We start from the raw sequence: 25,400 nt of genomic DNA on the forward strand, positions 1-25,400 counted from the left end.
ATAAAGCAATGGATAAGCTGGTTATAGAATGTTAATTAATATGCATTTATTTATGTTTTTCTTTTTTGAACATTAATTACTATATTTTTAAAGGGAATTGAATAACAAGTCTCAGATGTAAACCAACCCAACAACACAATGAACGGATTTTCTGCCCAAATGAGCTCGTTTATTGCCATTTTTTGTGACAAAAAAATGTGAACATTAATTATTATATTTTTAATAGGATGAAAATTCTCAGGTGCAAACCAACCTGAGGTTTCAAGGCTATGTAGCAACATCCATAATGACATAATAGAGTTGAGTTGGTTTACATCAGAGGCTTTTGGGATTTTCCACACAAATTAGCTCGTTTATTCGGATTTTTTGTGACAAAAAATTTTTAAAATATTAATTGCTATATTTTCAAAGGGAATTGCGAAAAAACTTCTTTAACCTTTGAACATTAATTATTATATCGCACTTCTAGATCAAAACAGTATCAACTCAAAAAATATTATTTTTTAGTTACTTAACTAACCAAATTCTACATTTAAATTTCTATAAACCAACAAAACAGATTTTTTTGTAGTGTGAATAGTCTCCAAGAGATGGCGCTTTAAGTCTCTTTTGCTAAGCGGAAGAGCGTCTGACCCTGTATAGAAAACTGCAGCATCCTTAGTTAGTATCCTGACAGCGAGCAGATGTGTCTCAGGCTAAAGCTAAATTCGCGAAAAGTGTATTATTTCGACTTACGACGGTTTTGGTGGCTTAATTTAAAAGTTTTTGGAATATTATTTTGAGGTAATACAGTTCTGGAGACTCAATCGGATTTAATTGATTGGCAAATTACTGCTGTATTTTAAGTTAGAACACTTTTGATTTATCACGTAAGTAAACTTATCATGCTATTTTTTTAGTTAGTTCTGTTTTCATAGATAACTATTTACATTCTTTGTTGTATCAGTTTTGTAGTAAATAATATAATTTATCTGCAGTTTAAACTAAACGGTTTGTTTTTTAATATTTAACACTTTATTAATAAATAGTTTAATCAAAATAAAATGTATAAGGGTTTTTGGTGTTTATTTTTGAGTTGATACACTTTTCATAATTAATTTAGGTTTTCTATTGTTTCAGAAAATTATGAATGAACAAGGCGCGCGTGGGCGGTTTTTAATCAACTTAGCAAGAGAAAAGGGTAAAGAAAATATTAGTGGCCATCTACCACCCAAAAACGAGAACACGATATTGCAGCTAGATGACGACATGAATAAAAAAAATGTATACAGTAATCAGTTAAATCAAGAAAATGTTTCGTCCTGCAAAGAAAAAAGTCCAATTCCATCTACGTCACAAATACAGGCTGCAGAGAAAAAGCAAACCAGTTATTATATTTTACCAATGCATAGTGGGGAGAGTGACGTTGACGACAGTGATGCAGACCCTAATTTCCTTCCTGCTGATAATAGAAGTTCAGTTAAAGGATTTCCTCCCGCTTTATTGACAACCAGAAGCAGTTCGAGCAGCTCATCAAGTAGTAGCAGCAGTTCTTCTAGCAGTAGCAGAAGTTCTTCAAGCAGTAGCACAAGTTCTTCTAACACGGAACATAATGAAGACCGACAAAATGCCCAAGAAGATGCTGAAGATCCTACGACTGTTGAAGGAGCAAATTATAGAGACAAGGGGGAAAAAACATTAAGAAAAACAAAGACCTGAAAAACGAAAGTGGCAAAATTGCTTCGAAATTCAGGAAAAGCCTACAACAGGTCTTTATCAAAATCGGAAAAGCAAGTTGCAGAGAAAAAACTTCAAAGGCAAAGGGAGTTTATAGTACGGCATTCTGAAGAAATAAGGCCAAAGTACAGGTACTCTAAACTCTAGTACTCAAAACTTAAGAGCTTTAAATACAGCATTTTACTTTGAAGTGAATGGAATAAAAATTGTGTAAACTTTTGTGTTAAAAGTGTGTAAACTTTTTTTTAAATCGACTCTTGACTTAAATGATCGAGTTATTAAAACGGCTCTTTCTAAAAAAATGGAATCTGGTATGATAGAGGGGGAAAAACGCGGAAAACATGGAAAGCACCCAACGATTGATCCGGAAATTAGGAATAGTGTTAAGAACTTTATAAATTCTATTCCCCGAATTGAGTCACATTACTTAAGGTCTCAAACTTCTAGAGAATTTATTTGTGGTGACAAGTCCCTTGCCGATTTATATCGGGATTATAAAACACTTTGCGACAAAGATAATATTCCATTTGCAACAATATCCACTTTTAATAGAATTTTCAATATAGAATTTAATATATCTTTTTTTGTGTGATCTTTGTGAAAGGTATAAAAACTCGGACGAAGAAGGAAAACAAAAATTATACCAGTCCTATGAAGACCACCTCCGTGAAAAGACCTTGTCAAGGCAAGAGAAAGAAAGAGATAAAAGTAGAACGGATGGTACTCTTGTAGCTGTGTATGATTTGCAAGCTGTCATGCAGGTACCAAAGGGGCAGGTATCTCTTTTTTTTATAAATCCAGAATTAACTGTTTATATGACCTAAGTAGCTCGACTAAAAGAGATGTGGGAAAATGATATTAGAGCAGCTGCAGTTAATAAAAACCATTACATTGCTTCAAACAATTGAACAGGTATTATTTAGTGCTAGTTACTCCTTTTAATTTTCGATTTTTGGAAATTAAAAGAAGAAAGTCTGTAATAGTTTTAGAATTTCATTGAGATATGATTGTTTTTAGATTGATTATAATCCCAAAGACATTGAGGAATGGAATACAGACGCAGTGGAGGAAAATCTCGATAGCAATGATTCAGAAGATAGTGACTGCGAGATATTAACTTTTGAAGAAAAAAAAGTAACGCATTTGGAGGCTCTTGCAGCCTTGAAAATTGTCACACAATGGGGCAATCAAAACTATGTCGTCATAAATAACATTATTACACTAAAAGGTTTAGAAGAAAAGGCTGTAGCCTTAAACCTGTCGCAAAAAAAGTGCAAACAAAAGTTACATCTTTTTTTAAATAAAACTTTTGTATAATGCTTAAAACTGTAATAAATAAATTTATAAATAAATGCAAACATAAATAAAGCACAATGTAGTTTATTTTATAATAATTTTATTTTAATTTTAGCTACTTTTAATATAATCTTTTACATTTCAGTAATGCGAACTAAGTCGAAATTTTTTGAGTTCACATTAACGCCAGCCTACCGTATTGTATAAAGAAAAGTTCTTTTTATTGGTAGTGGTTCACTACAACAATAAATAAAGTTTACCAGCTTTTTTTTATTTAGGTGCAAACATTTAAAAAAATATAAGTTATTCAATATTCCCAGCTTGAACATCTTGGAAATTATACATCATCTATCCAGGAATGCTACGATTTTGTCGTCTACTACGTCTTTGTCAAACCAATTTGAGGCATTATAAGACATTATTCGGTTATTATACTATATTATATTTTAATTTTACGTTCATTTGATAATAAACTCTAGAAAATGGTCACAACATTTGAATATCACGATTCGGGACACCCTGTATTGCAAGAGTTAATTTTTTCAATCAGGTTTTTTTTTTTGAGACAGTATCTTTGTTCTTATGAATTAAAAATCTTCCATTTTAATCCATTTTGTTTTTGACACTTGATGAATTTTAAAATAATGAAAAAGGCAATCCGGCGTCGGAATATGATAGGTTTTTCCATATCCAGAGCACACAACAATTCTCAATTTTTGTGTTTAATTACATTTAATTTTTTTTAGGAATTATGGCCTAATTTAACGATAAGCTCAAAACAAACAAGGTTTTTAACAGTCTACTAAAGAAAATATGTTGAACTTATTAAGTAATTTGTTCAAATTTTTGTAAACACATAATCCTCTTTAAAATTCTTGATTTCCATACTTATTTAGATTTCTTTTGTGATTATATCGGGTACTCCTTAAACCATATTTCGTTGGCATAATTAATTAACTTTCTTTTTCGCACCATATTTACACCCTATACCATCACTTTTCTATTCCCTTTATTTTCATCAAAGTACATAGAATAAAATAGTACATAGATTTATAGTCGTAATATAAAATAAATAGAACAATAAAAGTTTTAAATAGTTGGTTCTATGGCCATCATTTTTTTACCTTAAATTGCAGGTAATGGATTTGAATCTTTAACTAAACGGGATTTTTAACAACCCTAAGAAAGCGAAAAATGATGTCGAAACATTGATATTTAAACGTTTTTGCCTCATTTAAAATTCCAGATTTTTTATAGTCAATACACTACGTAAATGTCGACTTGAATTATTTTATACACAATCTGGAATAGTGGGTTGTTGTAATTGTTGGAGCACAATATTGAACTGTTTACTCGTCTTAATACAAACTTTGAAAATATTGGTTTGGGCAAATAAAAGCCACTTTAAATTTGATATATTTTTAACAACTTATTGTCTCAAAACAATACTTTCAAATTTAATTTAAGCATCCGCCCATCAAGACTCACACCATTGTCCTAAATAGTAAAAATTTGGCTCTACCCCTATCTATCTTGATATTTTTTGAAATTTGTATATAAAGAATCCTATCTAAAGTATACTGCAAAACTTATTAAATGGAAACCTTCTGCCGGTCCCGGGAAACTTGCTAGGCTTCTTACCTCTGCCCTTCTCAATTCTAATTTCTCTTACTAAGGAGTAGAAGGCATCGTCCACTCCCATTCTTGTTTTTGCAGATGTCTCAATAAAAGGAATATTGTATTGCTTGGCAATCTAAAAAATGGGGAGGGTCTTATCTTACAATTTGTCCAGTAACAAATATATTGACAAGAAAATGTATTCTGAATTTCAAAATGTATTCTTCAAGTGGTTTTCCACTAATAAATTATTTAAAGAAGCTAAAGTTTTCAATGAATTGTAAATTGTAAAAGCTCTTGTGAGGTTGATTTATAACAATCCTAATTATATTTTAAATATTAAACATGGTACAAATACTAGATTAGCTATTAGTAACAAGTTTCATAATACTATATACCCACAAAATAAAAGATTTTATTATTTTAATGTAAATTTTAGAACTGGATCTTGGATTAACATTACTGTAATTATGTAATGTTTATTCTAATCCATTGCTTTTTTTTTATTTAAATAACACATTTTATATATCCTGGATTAAATAAATAATTAGTTAATCACTTATGGTTAGTTATAATTTAGTTATTATTTATCAGATGTATAGATACTATTGGTTATTCAGAGTAATTTTCATTAGTATTCTATAAATTAGATTATCTCTATATAGATTATCTTATTGGCAGAGATATTTTTGTCACAAAACCAAGGTTTCTAAATATAAATGATATAGCGAACTTGATGATATGAATGATACTTACGTCTCTGGCCCTATTCATGTCCACAACCCAGGCAGATAAATCACACTTATTGCCCACCAGTACCATGGGAACATCCTCTGTGTCTTTCACCCTTAAAATCTGCTCTCTATACACAACAATATCGTCAAAGCTTTTAACTGAATTTACGGCAAACACTAATAGGAAACCCTCTCCTGTTCTCATGTACTGGTCTCTCATTGCACTATATTCTTCTTGCCCTAGAAGAAAAAAATTGATGTCCCATTCATTATTCCATTGATATAAAAATTGACATGCCATATCTCTTTTCAATGATCAAAATTTGTCGCACAAATGAATAACATAAATTTCAATATAGGTGACTAGCTTTGCTAGAACTTGCCACATTTTAGTATATATAATATGTAGTTCTCACAATATATATCTTATATATTGTGAAAACTACATTTGATAGGTTTAAACTTTTGGTATTTTTTAAAATTATAACTTTTTTTTTACTTATAAGAGGCTTTGCTTTAATTTGAAAATTCTTTTTCAAGACATGCAAATACATAAATACATGTTTCCAACCCCCAAAGCAGGAGCTGTATATTAGGCTGGAGTTAATTTTTTTTTTCATAATTCCCTAAAGCCTATGTGTAGAAAAGTTGCCTTTTACTACCAGTATTCACCAAAAAAAATCTCAGTTCAATCAACCTAAAACTTCTACTGCCCAAACAGCTTTGAAAATTGGAATTTTCCCAATAGTAAAAAAAATATATATATAATTTTTTATTATTTTTAATAATATCTTATTAGTAATTATTACTGGATATTTACGTAAAGAAGGTATTACAAAATATTCCCAGAACCAAACAGCAACTCAATATAACGACCTTGAAACAATACTACATGTTCTTTGACACCGCGTTGCGCCAGCTAAGCGCCAACGAGGCAAACAAAGATTAGTTAAAGTAAGATAGTTAAAGGTATGGGAATAATTACTACAGAGGATTCATCAAAAATTGTCGACCGCAGTAAAATTCGAAGAGAAAGGGCAAAATCTCGATCTGACCTGAAGAGAAAATATAAAGAAGAAGGTTCTGAATTCGTATATGGAATGTATTTCGATGGAAGAAAAGACCAAACGTTAGTTCAAACTAATGAAGAAGGAATTTCGTCCAAGAAAACGAAGATTGAGGAGCATATAGTCCTACTTTCAGAAACAGGATCCAAATACATTGGTCATTTGACACCTGCATCAGGCAATTCGCAAAGTATAAAGTATTCTAGAATTTTTGGAGCATAATTTTGACGTTTCTAATTTGTGGGCTATTGGTTATGATGGTACATCAGTAAATACTGGTAATAAGAATGGAATTATTAGACAGCTTGAGCTCTCGCTGAATCGATCCCTACAATGGTTTGTTTGCCTATTGCACGCAAACGAACTACCTTTAAGACATTTGCTGCAACATTAGGACGGAAAAACCACTGGCCCAAAAGGATTTCGTGGCCCAAAAGGATTTCGAGGAGCAAGCATCTATTTGGTATGATTGAAAAATCAAGATTTTTACCAGAAGATTTATTAAAAATCATAGACCCAGTAATTCAAAGGAACGGCTATTTTGGTCATCCTGAAAATCTCTTATTGGCTATGTATGCTGGCAAAACAGTGAGAGAATTAGGTCTCAGAAGATTATTGAAGTGTAGGAAAACAGCAAACCAACAGGAAATTGGTTTCAGGAAATAGGTTTGATTTAAAAAAAAAAAAAGCGTCCAGTTGCTGTATGTGGAAATACAGCAAGGGATGGATTATACTAGGCAACTTTTCCACGTATAGGTCAACTGATTTAAGGATTTTTTTTTCGATGCCGTTTTCACTCCACCCTACTGTATATGTAATTAATTTGATCAACAGTTTTGTTATAGTTGCAAATATATAAAAAATTTGCAATAGTTGCTTATAAAGAAATAAGAAGTTAAATAGACACAAAAAACAAATGTGTAAATAACTAGTAATAAAATCAACATGTCATCAACAACTCATGCTCACACTTGTACATCATATTGATATTTTATAGGTGGCAATTTATATCTTGTTGAAGTCGAATATCACAGACATTTTTTCCTCAGAGATATTCCTTTGCGTTGAGTTTATAATTTTAAAAGTTAAAAATCTTTTAGTTAAATTCCACTCTATTATATTAAACTTAATACCTAACAATAACCATATTAAGTTATGCTTATTGTCAGGTATTCTTCTTGTACCCTTTTATCTTACCTGATGTATCTATTTCTACTGACTTGGGACTTAAAACAATTTCATCACAAGTTAAAAATATCATAATATCATAATAAAATAAAATAATTTTAAAAACTTTGCCCATCCCCCTTTCAATCAAAAACTTTTATTTCCTTCAATTCAACTTCACACTGTCCAGCTAACAAAATAGCCCTAAGAATTAACGCGTAGCATAAGAAAATTATAAATACAATTAATAAACATTGAAAAAAAGGCCTTTACAAAGCAGTTTCTTTAACAATTTCCAGTTTTAAATTTTCAGTTTATATGTAATAACGTCACATTTAGTTTTTTACATTTGACCAAGAATTGTATTAAAAATTCATTTTTCTATAACTATGCAAAGGGTGATTTTCATCTTTTTGTATCTAAAAAGCTGGATGTGGATGTACATGTAAGAACAACAAATAGGTATCCTAGTTTCCTTACTTCTGAGCTTATACTTAAGATTAAACTTAAGAATCTTCTTCATAGACAGGTAAATGTGCAAACACGTTGGCTTCAGCTAAATATAAAGCATTAAGATGAGAGGTGAAACAGCTTATTAGAGGAACATATATGTGTCACAATAACACCAATATTTAAATCTGGTATTGCTAGTAATGTTGAGAACTATAGACCTATATCTGTCATCAATTCAGAAAATGTGCTTTATAACAATATTTTAAATTACTTTGGAGATAGGTTCCATTCAGAACAATGGTTTTTACCAGTGAAGTCCACTGTGACAAATTTGTGTGTTTTTACAAGTTTTGCAGCAGAGGCCATAAACAGTAAAACTCAACTGGGTGTCATTTTTACTGACTGCACCAATGTTTTTGATAAAGTTGATCAATCTATACTTGAAAAACTAAGCAAAAAGTGGAGAATAGTTTATCTAAGCCATTTATATCAACCTCAGCAATACCACAAGGTAGCAACTTAAGCCATCATCTATTTGCTATATTTATTATATAGCAATTCTTTATATATCTAAAGATTTGCCTTGCCAAGTTTTCGACATGCCAACTATTTGCAGATATTTTAAGATTTTTCCCAAATCTTCACAACTCAGAGATGCTGCAATGTGATTTAAACTCAGTAAATCTATGGTTCCATGATAACAAAATGTTTCTAAGCACTTCTAAGTGTCATTAGTTAATTATCACTCGAAAAACACAATACCTAGAGAACCAATACAAAATTTCTAACTCAGTAATTGGAGAACACTTGTAAAAAATCTTGGATCAGTGTTTAACAAAATTTGAAATTTAATGAACATTATTGGATGATCATTGCAAAGTCACACAGAGCTCGTGGCTTCTTAATTCATTACTCAATTTTTTTTTAAAGAATTGAAACCCTAATTATACAATTCAATAGTAAGACCTCACTTACGAGTATACCTCTCTCACATGGCTACCACAGGCTGAAATAAATATTGATCTGATTAAAAAGATTGAAAAACGATTTTTAAGGTTCCTTTATGTCAGACAGTTTGGGATATATCCATACATGATTTCCTACATTCCTATAATGCTTTGTAAACTTGTTTTAAAATTCAGCGACTGGATAATAGGAGAAATCTGCATTCTGCCCTTTTTATCTATTATGTTGTAAATCACATTAACTATAAAAAGTGCTTTTCTATAATTTATATTAAATTTCATGTTCCAAAAGTACATCTGCAATAGACTGATAGAACAATAAACTGTTCTCTACTAACAAGACTGATTGTTTAACTATAAATGAAATGTTAGAAGAATGTAAGCATATGATAATTGTGTTATAGACTTTTTAAATTCTCCTGTAAAACAAATAAAGGTAGCTTTTAAAACAAATTCCTTGTCTGTAAAAGCTGTTAAAATTAGTATTAAAATTTTATGTAGATGTATATTGTTTTTTTTTACTTGTTTTATATTGTATAGGTTTAGTTTTTTATATATGTATTAGGCATAGGCTTTTATCAGCATTCTTTTAATATAATAACAATTAGTTTGTATTTTCAAGGAGGATAAATAAATGTATTAATACATAGAAAAATACATATGAGAAATATCGTATAAACAATGTCTTATATGTAAATTGAGGAGACAGAGAAATTAATATCTTCTTTAATATTAAATTTCCTTAACTGCATAAGTTTAAGGCTCCCTGGAAGATTATTATATAATTTAGTAGAAGTAATTACAAAACTATAGTATGTTTTATTTAAGAGATGTTGAGGTAAAACTATTAGACTATCCTAGTGTGTAATAGGAATGTAAATTTTCAATAATAATAAATTTAGATACATTATTTTTCACATATAATAAACATTCCAAAATAGTGTTTAAGAAAACACTTTAATATATGGAGTTTTTTAAAGATGACTTTTTGTTATTTTAAATAGTTATAACATTCTCAGAGCTTCCCCAAAACAATTTTTTTTCAAACATTTTCACATTCTTTATGTACACATTTGGTTATCCTAATTTAGTAATTACATATCCTCGAAATTTGACTGATTAATAAGAAAAGGAAATTATCCCCCATATTTTCAGCTTTCATTTTGATTTGATTTTTTCAGTAATATGAATTGTCTTACACATCAATTAATATTTTAACCTTATTTTATGTAATAGGTCTAATATTTTTTACTAAATGTTTTTTATTAAAACGCCTTGTATACACAAACAAGATAAAAAACCGAAAAATTGTTTTTAACCTCTTGATATATATGCATATATAGGGTTGGTCTGGAAAATGGATATCTCCAAGTTCAGGGTTCTGTGCTTGGTCCGCTCTTATTCCTAATATATATAAATGATCTACCATTGGTACTTCAACATGGATGGTGCACATAATTTGTTGATGACACTACACTTCTTTGTAGTGGCACAGATTCAAATGCCCTCAGCATTGTGATAAACCAAGATTTGGCAAACGTTAAAACATGGTGTGATGTTAACCATTTGTCTTTTAATGTCTCAAAGACAAATATCTTAAATAAGTGTAGTTTAGATGTGCATTTGGGTCAACAGCATGATAATGTCACAAATTGTAATAAATATTTAGGGTTGTTTATTGATGATAAGCTAAAGTTTGATAAACACATTGAGAAGCTTTGCACTAAATTGGCATCTGGCTGTTTTGCGATTAGAACAATTAAGTGCGAGCTAAATAAGAGTATTGCTAGAAAAGCTTACTTTGCCTTGATTGATTCTCACCTGGCTTATAGGGTTTGCTTCTGGGGCAACTCATCTCTTCCTTTATTTACTTGTGTTCATTTTACAGAAGTGTGCAGCTCGATATATATGTGGGCTTAATTTAAGGGACTCATGTAGGCCTTATTTTATAAAGAAAAATATATTGACTTTCCCTTCAATTTTTAGTCTTGAGACTGCTTGCTTAATTTATAAGAAATATTACTCTGTATTTAACTCTGTTAACTTAAATAATACCAGGTCATCTTTTAACATAAATTTACCAATACCTACTTCTAGTTTGACACAAAATTCAATTTTTTACAAGAGCAAAAAAATATTTAATCATCTTCCCCAGTCATTAGGGAAGATTCAAATATATAAACGTTTTCGACAGCAGGTAAAAACAATCCTGCTTCATAAGGCATTTTATAGCTTGGAGGAATACCTCACAGAGCATTTTTGAACTTGGTTATGTTTTAATATACACTATGCAATGTCTATTGTTTGAGTTTGTAATGTAAGTACTGTTTAAGCAATAATAATGGACATATTTTAGATTTTGATTTCATACTTGTATATTTGTGTTGTGCTATTTACTATTTATTTATTTTGATGTTACACTAATATGTTTTAGATTAATGATTGATTGTCTCAGTTGTTGATTGTTTTCAAAAAGAAATATATATATATATATATATATATATATATATATATATATATATATATATATGTATTTTTCTTACCACAGCTTTGTTAACACCTTGGTGTTTTAGATGAATAAAGCTTTATTTGATTTGATTTTGATTTCATTTCATGTCTTCAAGTGAGCTTCAAGCCATTGTTTAAACTTAGTCAATGAATGATCAATATGGTGAATGTATTGTGTCCATTTGATTTAGTATAAATACTTATACACTAACCTGCTGTGTCTAATATATCTAGAAGGCAAGTTTCTCCATCGATAACTACTTGTTTCCTATAAGAGTCTTCAATGGTGGGGTCATACTCATCAACAAAATGGTTTTGAATTAACTGAATGGTTAATGCAGACTTTCCAACACCTCCAGCACCCACAACTACCAGTTTGTACTCAGTCATTTTTTTTGGAATCTTAATTGCTTAACTTGGAACAATGGTGTCAAAAATTTTGTTGGTACCTAGGGTATGGGTTAAACTAAATTAGTTCTGCCTAAACAAGGTTCAAAATATATTAAGGCAAAGGTATTCAATATTAAAAATTACTTACCTAAGAACCTTTAGGCATATAGGATATATTAGTTTGCCCCCCTAGTAAAACAGAAAAAATAAAAATTGAAAATAAAAAAAAATACACAGAGGGGGGTTAGTAACCTATGTGTGGCCTATTTTAAGCAATAGGCTTTAAAGCATTTTGCAGATTTATTAAGATAGAACGCGGCGTATTTATAGGGGTTACTCATATAAGCGTTAAATACAATAGATCCGCTTAATTGGTTTTAATTAGTTATAAACTCATGAACAACAAAATTTACTTCGAGTTTGGGTTGTGTTGTGTCATTTTCTAGGTATTTTTCTTTTGCCAAATGTCATTAATGATGGTTGACATGTGACAAGGCATAGGCGGAGGGAAAATTAAATTCCTGCTGCCAAGCTGATTTTTTAATTTAACTTTTGTGAATGTTGGTTGACTATCATCCAATTGTGAATTTAAAAAATGGAAATATTTTTTTTAATTTTTCAAAAGCGTTTTGAATTAATGAAGATTATTCAAAGCAATGTAAACTGATTAAAATAGCTTTATATCAACTCAAATAAAATACACGGGCCAGCAAAATTAACGCAGGACTTAATAATTTCGAATTATCTCTGAAAAACAACTATTTTCGTTTTTATAATTATTTTAAAAAAAATAAGATCTTTAACAACAATTGATCTCGTTTCAATCTGGTATTTACTAATTTAAGTTCTATTGATGTAAAACAGATCCAAAGTATTTCTGGACATTTACCTAATGTAAGTGTGAGAGAGGCACATTTAATATTCTTTCTAAAAAGACCTATAATGACAAGGATTACTCGGATGTGTAAGGAAACAGCAAATATGTTTTCTTAATGTTTTTTATTGGTATAATTAGATGCATACCTAAATATTATGTCGATAGCAGAGGTATATGATATATTGCTTCCTCTAAAAGAATAAGATGTGTCATATGTAGCCAGGCAGCTCTTTTACTGGAAGAGGCAGCTTTCGGAAAATTGGATAAACATTTGGTGTATCGCATACATCAGTTTCTCGTATGGTCGAATATTACAGGGAGGCAAGTCAGCACTAAAGAAGACCTGGTCAAGGCAGACATCCCATATAAGTACTCAAGTTCAAAAAGTTTGCTGCAGAAACAGCTACCGGAAACAGATGAAGTTTCAACTAATACTGTTTGTCGACGCTTAACTAAATCTTATTTTAAACCGCGAATCCCAGCTCTGACCCCAGAGCGTTGTAAAGCAAGGTTAAATCTTGCTAGAGACATCGATTGGGCCGATGAAGATTCGAAAAGAGTTCTCTAATCAGACGAAACCAGATTTTGTCTCTCACAGACAGCTCAGATAGACGTGTAAGTATTTATCGAAGACCAAATGAAAGATATGCCCAATATAACTTCCAAAACACCAAATTTATTGGTTCAATGTGATTGATTATTTGGCTATTGAACTCGTACTGACTTGGTAGTTATTAATTAGTAGTTAAGTACATACGAGATTATCCTGCAGTGACATATGTGATATCATTTGGTTGTTACATTGTTTTAGCACGATAATACTTGACCATTGGAATTAAATCTATGGATTGGCCAGCAAATAGTCCTAATCTTAATCCACTTGAAAATGAGTAGAATATGCTGTTTTCAAGAACTATCTAACCCACCCCAACCTTTGAGTAGGCTTACTGCAAATATGGAAAAATGATATGAATATGGTTATAAAAACGAGATACAGCCCGTTATTTAAGGCATGAAAAACTGCTGCCCTGCTTTAATCTGCAAAACAGAGGAGAAAATATCCGCTTATTATTTATTTTTAACTGAAATTTATAATTTTTGTGCTTTTTGTTTTTTCTTCTCCTAAGAAAAGAATAAACCTTCAAGGGAACCCAAAAGAAGCCAATACAAGCTAATTACAGCATTATCAATGACACCCACAAATATTCGAGTTCATTGCATCCTAAAAGAATTTTGCAAAGGAGTTATAGATTTTACTACCCAGCAGTCTTCCACAATACAGAAGAATGAAAAACACAATTAGTATATCTGATCACGTTTAGGTAAAAACTTAATAAACAGAAAAATTACAAACAATAAAATTAAAGAACTATTCACGGGAGTACTCATACAATGATATCCCAGGTAGCAACATGAAATCTAAAGCTGGTTAACAGGATGGTTGTTTAAAACCTAAATGTATTTCAGACCTTGTAATGTTTTTGAAGTTTCGAGAGCACAAGATAAGTAGGTAAAGTAAAAACTATTGTCGAAATATATACATAAGAGAACAAGATCCTTAGAATACCACAGAATGTCTACTCCTAATATTACTACTTCCTCTATACAGGGTGATTCATTAAGAATGGGAAATCTCTGAACTGGAGATACTACACACCAAAATATGGCGATTGAGCTTAATATGCCCTATATAAATGATGCAGGTTTACGAGATACAGAGTATTTAAAGTTGGAATTTTAATTTGAAATTTCTTAATAATTTTGCGATTTTAAGCAGTATCGTCTTGAAAATTGGCGACTTTATGTGTTTTGACATGAAAATTTCGGATCTTGTAGTAAATTAACAATATTTATACGGAGCGTTAGTTACACCCTGTTACTTAGATAAATTACGACATATCTTTTTTACTCAATCAGTTATGGCTTAAACGACTAGAAAATCTAAAAGGCAGTAAATTTTGAATAAAAAAAGTGCTCTTATTTATTTCATGTAACTCTATCAGTTTTTAAGTTATTTGCATTTAAAAAATTCAGCGTAAAAAATCTATGTACATTGACTTTTTTTCAAGTAGGCTTGGGTCAGCACTTTTCGATAATTTTACTAAGTGTATTACTTGTAGTAAAAATTCTAAAATAAGAAAATGCCACGTCATTATAAATATTCCAACAGTGAAATGCGTGATATGATTTGCGTTTTTGCTCAGTCAAATTATAGTGGACTTGGTGCAGCCAGCAGGTATTTAGAATTATACCCAAATCGAAGACAGCCCAATCACAAACCGTTCACACGTATTTATACCCGCCTAGGCGAAACAGGGTGTTTTCGTCTAAAAACCTTAAATGGTGCTCCAAAAAATATCAACGTAGATGATGAAGAAGAGGTTTTAACTCGTATTTCGGAAAATCCAGATCTCAGTTTTCGTTGGTTAAGTACGGCAACAGGAATAAGCCAATTGTCTATCTGGAGAATTTTAAAGAAAGAGAATCTTCGTCCATATCCCTATTCTCCTGTCCAAAATTTGCTACCTCAAGATTTACCAGTTCGCTTACAGTTTGCTTAATTTATGTTAGATAAATAACCCGAAAACCAGAAATTTCTTAATGACCTTCTTTTCACCGATGAGGCGACGTTTTTAGTAAATGAGGTGTTTTTAATTGGAAAAACAATCATTTGTGGGACTCCGAAAATCCACATGCTCTAAATGAACGACATTTTCAGCATGAATCCAAGATAAATATCTGGTATGATGTGATATCTGTTTTTTTTATTGGTTCTTTTGAACTTCCTCCTAATCTGAATGGGCTCCTCTATTTAAACTTCCTTGAACAAACAGCAAACCACTACTTGAAGATGTACCACTAGCCATAAGGCGGAACATGTGGTTTATGTAAAACGGGGCGCCGCCACATTTTTCTCTGCCAGTACGGCGATACCGGAATGAACATTTTCCTCCCCGGTGGATCAGGCGTGGCAGTGAATTTGTTTGGTCACCCCTAGAAGTCCAGACCTAAACCCTCTAGACTTCTCAATATGGTCACACATGAGGGACATAGTTTACAAAGATACAATTAATTACCATCGAATAATTACGACAGAAAATTCAAGAAGCTGCTAATAATATCAAAAATAATTGACTAATATTATTTAATACTTAAAGATCTTTAAGAAGACGCCTTACAAAGTGTATTGAAGTGGAAGGTAGGCGTTTTGAGCATTTAATTTGAAGTTTTCTTTTAATATTGTTACTGATTGTCATTTGTTGTCTTTACTGTTGTTACCTAGCATAGTAGTAATTTAAAAGAATAAATTCCTATTAAGCCAATGTAATAAGGATGGGTTAAGATTTTTACGCTGAATGCTTAAAATGTAAATAACTTAAAAACTGATAAAGTAACATGAAATAAACAAGCGTACCTTCTTTATTCAAAATTGAACTGGCTTTTAGATTCTCTAGTCGCTTTAGCCATAACTGATTGGGCAAAAAAGATATATGTTGTAATTTACCTAAGGGTGTAACTAACGCCCTGTATAAATAATGCATAAATAAAATTCACCAGAAAATTCATAATTTTCATGTCAAAACACATAAAGTCACCAATTTTCAAGACGACACTGCTTAAAATCGCAAAATTATTAGGAAATTTCAAATTAAAATTCCAACTTTAAATTGCCTGTATCTCGTAAACCTGCAACATTTGTAAGACATGTTAAGCTCAATCGCCATATTTTGGTGTATACGAGTAGTATCTCCAGTTCAGAGATTGCCCATTCTTAATAAATCACCCTGTATAAAATTGACCAAAGTTTAGGATATTTCATCTGGTCATTCATGTTCTCGTTATTCCTCATCCAATAAACGCCAATAATTCGCCAGTTGTTATCTTTTAATGTTTCTTTAAAAACCTATCCGTTTTCTTAGCATATTGATTTAATGCAAATGACTAAAACTACTTAATTTAGTAAAAATAATATAATTAAAAAAAAGAAATAAAAAACCATTGGTGAATTCCGTGTGGTCATAAGTTGGCGTCACTCTCTGCCCCCCGCAACTGTAATTTTAAATTCCCGTAATTGATTGTAAACGCGCCTTCATTTCACGTACATCTTAACCTAAAACTTATATAACCTAAAATCTTTAAATATCGATCAGATGGTTTTGATTAGTTTAAAAGTTATTTTTAATTAATATTTTTTGAATTAAAGTTTAAAAAATATGTTAAAAACCACATTTATATAACTGTTGCAAAATAAAATTAAAGCAATGGGTAGAGCAATTTCAAAAATTAAGCACCCCTGGAGAGATTTTAATTTGGAATCTAGGGCAGAAAAGGTTATTAGCAATCCAGTAAAAACAGCAGCTCCCAGGCATAAAAAAGACGCCTTGGACCTGGAACGTATGAAACAGGGTAATTTTATTGATTTATTTACAGAAATAATCACTAAAAGGATTTTGTCAAGCCACAATCTCTTTTAGACACAATATTTATACAGGATACAGAGAGGGTCTTCTTGCTGATCCCTGGTCTATAGTATATACCTATATATTAAATTTCACATTCAAGTACTTTAATTATCATTAAGGCTACAAAAATTTGCTGGCTGTATGACAGCTTACCAACTCTTTTGAAATAAAAAAATCAATTTAAATAAATTTTTCTATAATCTGTTTATATAATAATAGTATATCAACAGCCAAAAAGCCAATTACAAATATAAAACTATAAAATAGTATTTCCAATATGCCAACTTTACTGTGAAGGAATACTTGTAATTTGATCTTTATGTTTGAGGTGTTTGTTTTTTTATATATGAAACTCTGAAATATTTGTTAGTCATTCTTAATTTACCAGGCTTAATGTTACAGATTCCCAGTAATACTTTAAACCCAAACCTTCTAAGGTCATTTTGCTATGTTAGTGTAAAAATGTTACTCAAAATATTAACATATTCTTTATGTCAGCTTTTGATTAATCTATTTAAGTTTTGTTATCAGCTTGAGTATTTGGCCTTACTTGTAAAATGTAAAAACCAAATGGTGTACACTTTTCAGTTTTAATTCAATATTTATCAAGATAAGCGTTTATTCCTAAAAACTCATAGTATTATTGTGATATTGGTAAATAACAGAAATTAGATTTTCTAGGTACCTACCCAATGTCTTTACAAATTGTTAATATTTTTACTTAATATTTTCTCAATAAGACAACTTTAAAACCTACATAATTGGCCTGAGTTTGAAATACATAACTCTAACAATTCTCTTTAACAGTTGTCAAACTCTTCAATTTTTTCTGGTGTTAGGTCCATGCCATTGGCATAAATAACAGATGGAAGAGTTTTTGTAAATGTTGGTTCTAAGATAAACACAATAAAGTCTTTCTTTGCATTATCCCAACATTAATGTAGCCTTGATGGAGTCTTTGCAGAATTACTTAAATCTTATTTGTTTAAGATATGCTAGGCAGATTTTGATATGCCTCCAAGGATGTCTCTTAAATTTTTCTTAAACCGACAAAATAAATAAAAATAACTAAAATAGAATAACTTACAAACTATTAACTAGCAAGGTACCCTATCAAGGGAATAAATATATAAATAAATAAAATATTTCCGGTTTGATCTAAATACACCTATAATATTTAAATGATTTTTAAAGCTGTTTTAAAAATATCAGTATTGGTGCTAATATAAAATAATACTAAAAGGGGAACAACTTGTAGTATTGGTGGCAAATGTATTGCAGATATTGCAATACATTCAATATCTGTAGGTCTTAACTTGACTTTAGGAACATAAAGCTGGACTAGATTAATTTTAAATGTTTATGACTATTTATTTATTTAATCTCTCAAACAAACACAATTATAAATTGGAATTATATGTAAAAAAGGCACTAACCAAAACATAAATTAAAATAAAACACAATTATATGTTTAACAAACTTAATGTTAAGAATTAATACTTTAATATGACAACCATATTCAGAAATATCACTGATGTGAGAGAAGTAAGATCCTTAATTTCCTTGGTAGCAAACAGGTTTTGGTTACATTCAAATTCGAAACATATTTTATTAAAAAAAAATTGTAAGCAAACACATACAAACATACCTATAGTTACAATTGAACAATAAGCCTAAAACAAAATAAATACATCACTTCTTACAATAAAAATGCCTATTAAGCATAAACTTGTTCAACTACCTACTACCTAAAATTAAATTACATTAAAATAGAGATAAAATATTGCATTAAAATCAATGATTAAAAAAATAAAATAAACTTGACACAGAATTGCTACAAGACACAGTTTAAAAATCTTGAATTGTATTTGGTTTCAATTCGATTAAAATTTTCATAATTTTTCTTATATTTTCATAATTTTTACATAGCTCCATAATTTTGTTTTATGGAGAGTAGTCAGTAAAACCTATGTTAAATATTTTATATGTAAATTTATTTTGGAAACCAATATGATTTATTAACTGTAGACCCTTGTATTTTAAGTTAGTGATAATAAAGCATACAGAGAGTATGCAAGCCAATGATCATTGGCTTTCCACAGATACAACATTAAAATCTTGAAGTATGTTTCTGCATAAACTCATACATGGATAAATTTTATCCTTTTTGGTGTATATTCAGCAGATAATACATTCATACATTACAAAATAACAACTGCTTAATTGCTAAGAATACCCAATGCACAATGGTATTTTAAAAATACTGTGTGTGCATTTCCTGTCTATCCAAATTAATTAATCAAAATAAAAACAATTTTTAAGAAAATAATATATAAACAAAAGTGATTCAAAAAAAAAAAATAGAATTAAATTAAATTAGGAGAAAGAAAGGGAAAAAAACAGGAAGAAAAATAAACATTACTATGTGTATCATACTAACCAAGTGACATTATCATCTAATATCCAGTCATGGATTCTACTTTTAATTTTGTTATAGGGTTTATTTCTGAGTTTTAAGGGAAGTTGATTATACATTTTTATTGAGGTATATGTTAAAGTTTTTTGACATTTAGCTTTTGTGGTCTTTGGGATAGTTACATTCTTATTTAAAGCTTGTCTAGTGTTCTGATTGTGAGATATGAAATGCAAGTAGTGTGGACTCTTACACAGAAGCCTAACAACTGCTTTCAAGTAAATTCGATTTACTTGCAACAATCTAGCTTCTCTATATAAAATATCTGAGGAATACAATTTTGGTTTGTTAAACATAACCTTCGGAACATATTTTTGAGTAATCATAAGAGGTTTCAGGATGGTCTTACTTGTTCCGCCCCATGCTGTTATGCAATAGTTTATAATTGATTCAACCAGAGCTTGATAAATGATCATAGGGGTCTTTTTTTGCATAAATTGTCTTAATTGACGAAATGTATAAATAAGTTTCCGAACTCGAGTGGAAATATACTCAACATGGTGGTGCCACTTTAGATTTTCATCCAAAACAACACCTAAATATTTAACCTTGGTCTGCCTTTTTATTTGCTGGGTGCAAGAACATTCAGTTATGCCACAGTCGTTTTCTTGTAATGTGATCTCTTTTAATGTGCTAGATGTTCTTGAATCTACAGAAAAGCATAAAAAGCTTGACTTTTCTTGAGTTTAGTGTTAAATAATTTAAATCAAGCCAAGTTTTGATTTTTTTCATGGAAGACTCCGCAACAGTCTTTACATCCTTCCAAGACTTTTCCTTCATTATTGCGGTATCATCTGCAAAACACACCATGCCGACATTAGGTAACAACTGCAACAACTCATTAACATATATAGAGAACAATACCGGTCCAAGGACAGTTTCCTATGTCACGCTATATTTTACCAACCTAGGCAAACTGACACATCCATTTATTTTGGTGCTTTGTGTTCTTTGGTTAATGTAACTTTCAAACAGGCTGTAAGGAATTCCTCAAATCCCAATATTTTCCAGTTTTTTTAGCAGAATATCATGTGTCACAGTGTTGAACACTTTGCTGAGGTCCAGAAATATTGCCATGGACCTCTCGTCACAGTCGAAACACTTTTCTATCTGTTCTGTAATACAATTCACCGCATCTTCTGTACTTTTATTTTGTTTAAATCCAAATTGAAATTGTGACAAAAAATAATTTTTTTTCCAAAAACTCGTTAAGTCTAAATTTCATGCATTTCTCTATGATTTTTGAAATATTACTGGTTAAAGCTATGGGTCTATAATTACTAATAATTTTTTTATCTCTCGATTTATTGAACGGGGTTACAGTGGCATGTTTGAAAATTGAGGGAAAAATACCAGTCTCAAATACTAAATTTACAAGATAAATTTACAAGTACAATTGGTTTAATAAGGTGTTTATGATACTTTTTCAAAAATAGTGCAGGTATTTCGTCAGCCCCGGATGCTGCATTAGTCTTAAGAGTGCTTATTAATTGAATTAATTCATTTTCCGTTATAGGTTTAAGATACGTAGAGTTTCCACTTGGATTATTTTTTGGGTTTAAGCTGGCCTGTCTTGGATTGTTATAATTTTACCCGCCATAATTTTTCCAGATTTGCTGAAATAGGAATTAAAAGCATCTGCAATATTATCATCTCCCGCAATTTCACCACCGCAGCTGTTGTCAATTACAGCTGCATATTCGCAGACCGATCTTGTTCTCTCGTTTGTTGCTTCTTTGACCACCTTCCAGACCTGTTTTATGTTATGTTTATTTTCCGCGACTTTGTTAGAGAAATAATTATTTTTTGAAATGTTAATTAATCTTAACAGGTTATTACGATAGTCTTTAAAGGTTTTATTAGTTTCATTAGTCTTAAGTATAGCACTTTTCTTTTTTAATTTGTCTCTCGTTCTAATAGATTTTATTATACCGAGAGTAATCCAGGGTTTTAATTTACGATCTTTACATTTAATATATGAGTTGCTGCTGGCGTTTTCGAAAATTATTTTAATTGATGTTACGAAATTAGTAGCACATTTATCAGAATCATTGGAATTAAATATTTGTTCGCACGTTTCATTCTCCAAAGCCCTTTCTACTTGATCATAGTCGATTTTTTTCACACTTGTATTTTTACTACATATAGATTCTCTTTGTAATTTTATACTAAGTAAAATTGGGTAATGATCTGATAAACCGCTATATATCTATAACTTTGGAGCTCATGTTGGTCCACTCAGTGTTCTTGACAAAGAAATGGTCCAAGCATGAAGATATTTGTCCATTTCTTTTCCTCGTCGGTTTATCAATCATGGAGTTAAAACCATTCTGATGCATATTATTTAAATAATTCACTACATTTGGATCATGCAGATTCAAAATATTGATGTTTATGTCTCCTACAAAAATTTCTAGTTTTTGACTCGTGATTTTTTCAGAATAGAGTGAGTTTGAGTCCTGCAAAAAGTCTTGTTTATCTGTTGAGGGTAGTCTATAAATACCAGTTAAACCTATAGTCGCTTTTGATATCGTATAGATCCCTAAGAAATCTTTGTTTTACCTTTTCTACTAGATTTATGCTGGTTTCTGCTTGTAATGACCATACAACAGAAGCATACTATATGCTAAAACTTAATGTATTATGTAAACTTTAAACTATTATTAATATGATATAGGAACATTAAAATGTAAATTGTCTCGTAGTGCATAAATGCATGTCGAATATACTTTTTAAGATATGAACAAAGGATTTACAGAATGCATTTTTTTAAATAAATTATAGTATCTATTTTTTTACTCTGAATTAGTCTCCGATAAAAGTTCCCAGATAATTAAACCATATCAAAATAAAATAATTTATTGATTCAATATAAAGTGCAATAGATCAGGTATTGGTAAAAAGAAAACAGTAAATACTAAAAACACAAACAATTAAATAATAAGTTAGTCACTAGAATCATCTCAGTAAAAACTAATAATATTATAATAATACTTAATAACTAATATTAGGCTTGCAATGGAATTATTAAGTATACAATTGATCCAGAGAATAGAAATGATTTTCCTGAAGTTACTTTTTAATTCATATATTTAAAAGATAAACTAGGTGATACCTGACTAATGCTTTATCACATTATGCTAGTTTTAAAAAGCCCTTTGTGTGTTTCTTATTAAGAATACTAGCATTTCATAAGTTTTATTTATAATTGGGTGTGGCAATTTAGAAGTTGATACAGTAAACCTCTCTGTTTCAAAAGTTTCCCATTGACTGAACATATTAATATTCAATGTATTGTAATTATCATATTGATAAGAATAAATTATTTTCACACCAGTAATATGCTCCTCAAACATACATATATACTGAATTTTGTAGCACTTGTGTATACTCTAAGGAGTTAGTAAAATAAATAAAGAATTTAAAAACAAAACATACTTCATATTTACTTCAAATGTAGTGGTCTTTACACATATTGAATTATTATTTGCAGAATATCCAGAAGTTTTTGCAGAAAGCTTAAGAAAAAATGAGACTCTAGATAAATATCTAAAAGATGTGTATGTTGTTTCAAATGAAGAGGTATTAGTAATGCACATATCAAATTCTTAATTCTTAATATACAACCTTTATAGAAACCAGTAGAGAAAGCACTGGAAACAAATCCTTCTAGGGCTTTGCCTCAAGACAGAGCACAACCTGAACCGTATCTCTTTGGGCACAAAGAGCCAGACGTCATCCCTCCCGGAAAAACTACTTTAAGAAATGCTCTGAAATTCATTTCACAACATCAGAATGAACCTAGAAAATACACACCAGAACATATTGCAAACGAGCATAATATACCTGAAGATGTAGTGAGTAAGTTTCCCAAATTAAATGGTGCTCGAGTTTAGACTAATTTGAAATTATTCTTTAAGAAAAAATACTTGAAAACTATAGGGTGTTTCAAATATATGAGCCACAAGAGAGTTCTAAGACCAGAGCAACTTTTGCTGGTCCTGCAAAGCCAATAGTGGAAGTAATTCGGGAACCTGTGAAGTCGCTGCCGCAACCCGAAGTTAAAAAGGATAAGGGTGATACTTGATAGTAGTGGATTTAGATAGCTGTAAAAATTATTTTTTCTGTTTGGAATAATAGTGTGTTATTGTTCCTTTGGTACATTGGAAGCTCTATTGTTGTAATTATTGTGGAGTCCAATGAAAACAATAAAGTAATTGTTATGTTTTTATAGTCTCCTTTCTTATAGTCATTGTCATAAAACATCACCTTAAAACTGGGTACATCACAATAAAATCTCAATTGATTCAAATCAGCTTAATATTATGTCAATATAACCTTATGTTGTAAATAAATTTAAGAAAATATAATTTTTATAATTGTTATTACATTTAAAACTTTTATTATAAGGCGAATAACGATTACTGTTCAAACTTACCGCCAAAATGAACGAGTGGATTCTTAGTAAAATGTACAAATTAAATTAAATTACGAATCATTTAACAAAGAGGCTAACAGTGGTTTAAAATTAATCAAATAGCATAATATAAAAATAAGGTCCCAGATTAAAGTTAGACAAAAAACAATACAAATTAGAAGCCTTAATGACTAAATTAAACTATGAGACACAATTTTTTATAAAATTATAACCACAGCTACAATCTATCACAGCTGTGAAAGACTATAACAATCATTGAATTGCATTTAATTTAATATTTAATCAAATATAGTCGGAAAAGTAAGTACTCGTCTTCAAAGGCAGTATCTTTAAATTAAAAAACGCTTTTACCTGTTTCTTAAATAGTTGATAACTGATATAAATTAACAAATTAATTTTTTTTTTTGCTATTAATATAATAAGTTAATTTTTTTGTAAAAGCAAAAGTTGGAAAGGTGAGGTTAATATTAAATATTAAACGCTTGTTGTTTGTGCAAAGAGAGGTATTAACCGAGGCGTACTTCTTATACATCAAGCATACAGTTTGCAAAATAAAAATGCAGGGTAATGTTAATAATTTGTCTCTTATAAAATAGGGTTTGCAAGACACCATATTGTTCAGTCTACAAAAGATTCTGATGACACATCTTAGTAGTACAAAAAGAGAACTCTGCAAATAGCCTGCATACTTCTGCCGAAGGAAGATACCATATCCTAAATGAGAAACAATCAGTGCAAAGTAAACACTCCTAGTTAACGACTTGCACTCTCAATATTCCGCAAGGCAAAGCAATTAGATAATAAATTTAATGATACTAATAACTTGCTGTTTATCAAATTTTAACCTACCATCTTTATAGCCCAAAAAAGTTTATTGTTTATTGTCTCTATAAAGGACCAAACGATTACAATCACACCAAGATTGATTTTTTTTTTATGGTAAACACAAGCACAAGAGGAAAGTCCTATGTCACTCTTGGAGTGGTGCTCGCGCGAAGATATTTGTGGGCATTTATCTTGAATCGCTGTAGGTTGTATGCTTGAAGAAATATGTGAGGTGGAAGCCCGTTCCACAAAGAAGATGTTCTCCAGATGAATGAGTCCCGATACAGCGACGTCCTTGGGGTAGGCATGTGGATTCGATGTTGATGAGCCGCAACTGCTAGACGTGTCCTTCTTGTCGGAACAGCCCTGGGTGAAATCAGGCCTGCCAGCTCAGAGGCGCACTTACCGTGA

At 30.5% G+C, this 25,400-nt stretch overlaps 2 protein-coding genes across 3 annotated transcripts; one reads left to right on the forward strand and one right to left on the reverse strand.

The window, feature by feature from the left end:
- Positions 1 to 3,095: 3,095 nt before the first annotated feature.
- Positions 3,096 to 12,369, reverse strand: LOC126749705 (GTPase HRas). Of its 2 annotated transcripts, none has more exons than XM_050459389.1 (4): positions 12,062 to 12,369; positions 11,736 to 11,972; positions 5,386 to 5,603; positions 3,096 to 4,765 (listed from the first exon to the last, which is right to left on the reverse strand). In XM_050459389.1, exons 2-4 carry the CDS (start codon positions 11,911 to 11,913, stop codon positions 4,583 to 4,585), a joined length of 579 nt encoding a protein of 192 aa, XP_050315346.1. In that variant the 5' UTR covers positions 11,914 to 11,972; positions 12,062 to 12,369; the 3' UTR covers positions 3,096 to 4,582. The 2 variants fall into 2 exon arrangements, with proteins under 2 accessions (XP_050315346.1, XP_050315347.1); XM_050459390.1 differs by having other exon boundaries at positions 11,736 to 12,004.
- A 4,551-nt stretch (positions 12,370 to 16,920) lies between these two features.
- On the forward strand, positions 16,921 to 23,955 carry LOC126749704 (protein NDUFAF4 homolog). The gene is made up of 4 exons (XM_050459388.1): positions 16,921 to 17,197; positions 23,220 to 23,308; positions 23,362 to 23,587; positions 23,647 to 23,955. The coding sequence occupies exons 1-4, from the start codon at positions 17,053 to 17,055 to the stop codon at positions 23,811 to 23,813; spliced, it is 627 nt and encodes a 208-aa protein (XP_050315345.1). The 5' UTR covers positions 16,921 to 17,052; the 3' UTR covers positions 23,814 to 23,955.
- The last annotated feature ends 1,445 nt before the right edge of the window (positions 23,956 to 25,400 follow it).

The sequence above is a fragment of the Anthonomus grandis genome, unplaced genomic scaffold, assembly GCF_022605725.1.
Source record: "Anthonomus grandis grandis unplaced genomic scaffold, icAntGran1.3 ctg00000506.1, whole genome shotgun sequence".
Taxonomy (NCBI): domain Eukaryota; kingdom Metazoa; phylum Arthropoda; class Insecta; order Coleoptera; family Curculionidae; genus Anthonomus; species Anthonomus grandis.